Source organism: Oryzias melastigma, linkage group LG14 (genome assembly GCF_002922805.2).
Source record: "Oryzias melastigma strain HK-1 linkage group LG14, ASM292280v2, whole genome shotgun sequence".
Classification (NCBI taxonomy): domain Eukaryota; kingdom Metazoa; phylum Chordata; class Actinopteri; order Beloniformes; family Adrianichthyidae; genus Oryzias; species Oryzias melastigma.
This window is the reverse complement of record NC_050525.1, coordinates 27,392,266-27,397,993: the sequence shown is the minus strand read 5'-3', so window position 1 is coordinate 27,397,993 and position 5,728 is coordinate 27,392,266. Positions and strand designations below refer to the sequence as shown.

Here is a 5,728-nt window from a genome sequence, read left to right as displayed (position 1 = left end):
TGGTGGAGCTCCTCAGCTGGTCTCTAGCACCACCGATATGTGAAAAGCGGCGGTGAAGTCTGAGGACGCGTCAGGTATGTTCTGGAGATCAGATTTCTTTCCTCATTGCTGCTACAGGCGGAGCTCACAGAGGAGACAGCTGAGGAGGTCAACTGCAGGGGAGGGGCTTTCTGTGGGGTAGTGGTGGTGGGGGGTCCTGTGGTCTTCTTCAGTCTTTTGCTGGACACCATTGAGGAGCCAGTGATCCCATAAATGAGACATTGTCAGTAAGAAATCGTTGAGGACGTTGGTCAGCTGGGATCATGGCAGCTCCAGGCTACGGCTACTATCGCGCCATCATATTCCTCTGCATGTTTACTGGTTACTTCCTGTATTTCTTCAACAGAAAGACCTTTTCTTTTGTCATGCCTTCTGTGATGGAGGAAATAGATCTAGACAAAGATGATTTGGGTAAGAATGTTTGTATTCTTCTTGATTTCTATTTTCTTTATTCTGAATTTCAACATAAATTTATTTAACATAAACAGTAGTGTATACTAGCAGGCTCAGAAGGTGGAGAGCACATGCTGATATGTGCAAGTAAAGTGAAATATTGGAGATAAGCCAATCTTTGACAACAAAAAGGTACAGAAATATTAGCAGTTCATGCTAATTCTATGTTGTAGGTTAGGATTTTATTACGTCATCTTAACCAAGAAAACAGAAAGTTACTGAGACGATGAAAAGAAAGTTGAGTAAAAGCTGAAATCAAAAATGGTCCTTACTGCCTTGTGATGAAACACTGTTTCAGTGACGTCTCAGTGAATCACAGAAACATCTCCATCTGAGCCTCATGTCATGATCAGTGCTACCCCATGGTTCTCACCTGTCCTGGGACAGGGGAGAACCATGTTCCGTAGGAACCATGCTCCGTAGGAAGGCATTAAAGATAAAGACTCTGAAGAAGCAGAACCTAAAGTCTTCCTTGGAATGTGAATGATGTTTTAAATATCATTCAAAGTTTGTTCTAAATACTTACTTTCATTTTTCTTACATAAGAACCTCCATTCATGAGGTCCAACAGACTGAAGTAAAAAAATGCAACAGATTCTTTCAGAGTTGCCTGAAAACATCCCAAAGCGTTTCTGATTCATTTCGTTTTTTACTCTTTATGTCTTTGTGCTAAGAAGTTTGTGCTTGGAATATAATGTCTTCAGGAATGATCACCAGCAGTCAGACCATGGCCTATGCCATCAGCAAGTTCATCAGCGGTGTGCTGTCGGATCAGATCAGTGCCCGCTGGCTCTTCTCCATCGGCCTTCTTGTGGTTGGGGGGATCAATATAGTCTTTTCCTGGTCTTCAGCTGTGTCTGTGTTCTCTCTTCTCTGGTTCCTCAACGGTCTGGGACAGGGCTGCGGCTGGCCCCCCTGTGGAAAAGCGCTGCGAAAGGTAGGAGCCTCAAACTCGGCTGCTGCGGCTTAGAGGTTTCTCTCCTCTTTCCATTGGTGGTTTGATTCCTGTCTAACCCAGTTATCCATTAGAATGTCCTGCTGGGAAAACAGTTGGTTGACTCTGGTCATTAAGTTGAGTAAAGAAGCCTCTCACTCATTGTTGTGTAAATGTGTCTGTTTGGGTGGATGATAGAATGAGCTGAAGGATTTCAAAGAACATTAGGGGGGAAATCAGCAAGCGTTTATCAATGAATCTGTTTAATTAACCTTAATTAATCTGTCATAATTCTGGTTTCATTAATCCAGAATGAGAATGTGTTCAAGTCTGCCAGCTGTGGGCTGAAGGAATGTTTTACTGGTTAAGAATCTCCAAAGAAATTAAAAAAAATGAAGGACGTGGTTATTAGTTTAAGGAACGAAACAACAACTTTGGGGTTTTCTATTAGGGGTCGATTGATTTCAATATCAGCGCAGATATTGGCTATTTTGACACATATCGTATCAACCTTTTTTAAATCTGACAGATGATATTAAACTGGTTGTCCTTGGCTCGAAGGCCTCTGTCTTCAGCATTGTCCCGCCCACTCCATCTGATTGGTTAAGCATACAGAGGCAGAGCCAATCAGAACTGTTAGCCGTGAAGAAGGTTTCTCTGCAGTGAAGCTCACGTACGTAAACGATGAAAATTCTTCTGAAATTGTAGTAAACATTTCTGTCCTCGTCATACCACCACGAGCAACGATGTGCAGAATGTTATAAAAACGTCTGCTGCTCGTTACCTCACCGCTCACCATGTCTGTGAACCACCAAATTAAAAAAGATCCTGATTAACATGTAAGCACTTTTATTACCATGTAATTACAACTTTAAAAATAAATTAAATGAATTTCATAGTAGGGAAATGAAGCTGAAAAATACAGTGATGTGAAAACAGGAACAGCAAAGCCTCTCCGTGAAAAAGCAGATTAATAATGACTTCAGTGTTATATTTTTAGCTCTTTCTGTGTTGATTGAGAAAATCCAAGCAGCAAAAATGCTCAGATGAAGAGTGTGACCGGCGTGTCCAGTGGGATGTTTGACTAGTCCGATGACTGCGCGTACCCGACGCCCTCTCCAAATGTTTGATAAAAAGAAGAAAAAATAATCCTACTTTCCTGAACGACTCTCACTTCCCTTTCTAACTCTGACACCACTGAACTCTGTGTCATGGTGAGTTCAGGGACAACTGGAGATCAATAAATAAATACGTTTGTTTGACTATTTAAAACTGATTTAGTGAAATTGGAAAAAAAATCTATTACATGTGCAGAAGTCGTCTCGATTGGTTTCAGTAAAATCATAATAATATCAACGACAAGCTTCCTACATGCTGTAAAACTAGCAGGAGTTTAGCATATGACAGCATGTTGCTCATTTATTTCATTTCTTTACTAAATGAATATCGGCCACCCAGACTTTAAAATAGACTGGTATCGTGAAGAAAAACACATTAGTATTTTCTATGCTCTCAGTTAAAAACACATTTGCTATTATTTGAAAATTACTGTGACTTTACACAGTTCAGTTTGTGTGTTTTAATGTCAGAAAAACCCTGCAGCTCAGCAGGAGTCATTTTTACCAGTCTGAATGTTCCGAAGCTGAGAATAAATATCGACAGGCCCTTCTCGATGTGCGGCAGGTCTCAGGTTGCAGCTCAGTGTATTTATAAATCACTCCCAGTTAAAGTTTGTAGCAGGAAGCAGCTTTGGAGAACGTCCCTCCAGAATGTAGAACAGAAGTTAGAAGACCTCATAGTCTTTTCTCCACCTGGAGAAGTCACTGATCACTGCAGGGTCACCTAGACCTGGGAATGAAGTTTTGCAAACTGATTCTGTTTCTTTTTTTGGATAAGTGCTACAAACTGTGGCTTCGTCAAAGAAGATGTACTAGACCACAAAAAGAATTTAGATTGTATAAAGATGACAAAAAGAAGCTTTTCTTCTAACTTGACGTGAAGTTCACATTCTGCAGCATTTGGGGGATAAGAAGCTCATAAAAAGATTCAAGTGCATCAATCTTTGCTGTTCGGTGAGATTAGATTAGTGTTTTATGGGTGTTACCCACAAAATCAGCTCTAATAAAAGAAATGCTTCTGTGTTCAAAGTCCTTGAAAACTCATTGTTGGAGCAACTTTAGTGACAGACCTGCCACGGCGCGATGCGGGCGGCAGACACAGCGAGGCTAACACGGCGGCTCAACCAATCAGGGACTGAGCTTTGGATTCGGGAAGTTTTCAGTGACTCCATATGCCGGTGGAAAAATAAATCCAATGTAGGTTGTCTTTTATTTTGAAAGGAAATGATATGAGCTTCTGTCAAACGTAAAAAAGAATTTCACATTTAAGAAAGTTCTGTTTTTTTCATATTTCTGTTTCTATTCATGCCACAAAAGAAGCATTCTTCATCAAAATAAGACTTAGTGGCTCCTGCTAAGCTTTGATCAGTCGAAAACAAACCCAAAGGTTTTTTTTACTGTTAAAGGCTGCAGACCTACAGCAGATCCAGCATCACGCATGGATGTCCTCTGGTGTCCCTCTCTGTGTCTGCAGTGGTTCGAGCCCTCCCAGTTTGGGACATGGTGGTCGGTGCTGTCCTGCAGTATGAACCTGGCTGGGAGTCTGGGCCCCGTCCTGGTCACTGTGCTCCTGCAGTATTACAACTGGAGGACCATCCTGAGCGTGTCGGGGGGGGTCTGCGCAGCCTTCTCTTTTGTTTGTCTTGCTCTCATAAAGAACGAGCCTAAAGACGTGGGCCTGCCGAGCATTGAAGCCACGGTCAAGAAAGGGCAGAAAGGAGGTGAGTAATGACTGAGAGCTGAAGCTGTCGAAACATGAGAAACCGCGTTCCTGGGGTGTATGGAGCTAAATTAGGGCCAATATTATTGGAAACTGAAATAAAATATTTGAAAAGAATATTGCTGTTTGGCCAAAAAAATGTAAAGTGTCCAAAACTTTTTACATTAAAAAATAAACGTCGTTATTTCAATTTCAAATGTTGTTTTTTAGGTTTCAAAACTCAAAATTTCAAATTCAAAACTTATTTTTCAGTTTCAAATCTTTTTTTCTGTTTCAACTCTTTTTCTTCCTTTTCAAATCTGAAAGTTTCAGTTTCTAAACTTTTGGCCGTGTTGGGGCGGGGCTAACACAAGGACCAATCAAACTGTACGAGGGTGGGAACTTCAGTCCCGGTGCGTTCACTGACTCTGAGAACTGTGATAATTACGATCAGGAAGTGTCTGTTTAGTCTGAACTATCATAGTCTGAAGTTGTCCTAAGACGAGTGTAAAAATATGATTTATGGCGTCCAGTTCTCGCCCGTAACGGGGCTAAACGTTTTGTAACTGAAACTTTCAGATTTAAATACCAAAAAATACGTTTTAAAAATGAAATTTTGAGTTTTGAAACCTAAAAAAACAGAACATTTGAAGCTGAAAATAACATCTATTTTTGAATAGCAAAAAGTTTTTCACATTTAAATTCTTTTTGACCAAACAGCAATATTCTTTTCAATTGAATGTATTTGGGTTTGAAATAATACTGGTCCCCGTTCAGCTCCATGGGTGAGGATGAGTCTTCAGAGCTGAGATTGCACGTTTCCTGTTCATCAGGGACTGAGAGCTCCCTGAGGGACTTCCTCCTCTCCCCCTTCCTGTGGGTGCTGTCTTTGGGGTATCTGGTGGTGTTTGGAGTGAAGACAGCAGCCACTGACTGGGGCCAACTCTTCCTCATGCAGGAGAAGGGCCAGACAGCTCTTATGGGTGAGTGATAGACCTGATTTCACATTTGAGACTCGACTTTGATCCAGTCAGTAATGAATCATGTGTGTTTCTACCAGGTAGCACCTACATGAGCGCGCTGGAGGTGGGGGGGTTTGTTGGCAGCCTCGCAGCAGGTTTCATCTCGGATAAAGCTGTAGCTCGAGTAGGTAATGATCACATGGCCATCTCCTTCTAACCCTGAGAACACTAGAGATGGATGTTTTCTGTAAAAGCAGGTGTTACCATATGTGATCCGTGTTTCCCGCCATCAAACTTTAGACACTCAACCAAAAACCATCAACCGCTTCAGCCGAGACCGTTTCCCTCCACTCACCACCGAGAACACATCTCCTCTTCAGGCTTCAAGGGTTCAACACACAGCTTTGGGTTAAGATGAACACCAGGAACATTTCTTTGCAAACTTTTTACCTCACAGCAGGTGATGGAGCAAACTCAGAGAGACAGAGAAACCATCTAGCAATCAAACTTTCAAACCTTGTTT

General features: G+C 41.6%; 1 protein-coding gene across 1 annotated transcript in view; it reads left to right on the top strand.

Annotated features, from left to right (window-relative positions):
- Nucleotides 1-302: 302 nt before the first annotated feature.
- The window catches only part of LOC112141170 (glucose-6-phosphate exchanger SLC37A4), a 6,587-nt gene continuing 1,161 nt past the window's right edge, over nucleotides 303-5,728 (top strand). The window contains exons 1-5 of the mRNA XM_024264258.2: nucleotides 303-450; nucleotides 1,197-1,429; nucleotides 4,019-4,265; nucleotides 5,077-5,226; nucleotides 5,304-5,389. Of these exons, the coding sequence (XP_024120026.1) occupies nucleotides 303-450; nucleotides 1,197-1,429; nucleotides 4,019-4,265; nucleotides 5,077-5,226; nucleotides 5,304-5,389 (864 nt within the window). The remainder of the gene's footprint in view (nucleotides 451-1,196; nucleotides 1,430-4,018; nucleotides 4,266-5,076; nucleotides 5,227-5,303; nucleotides 5,390-5,728) is intronic.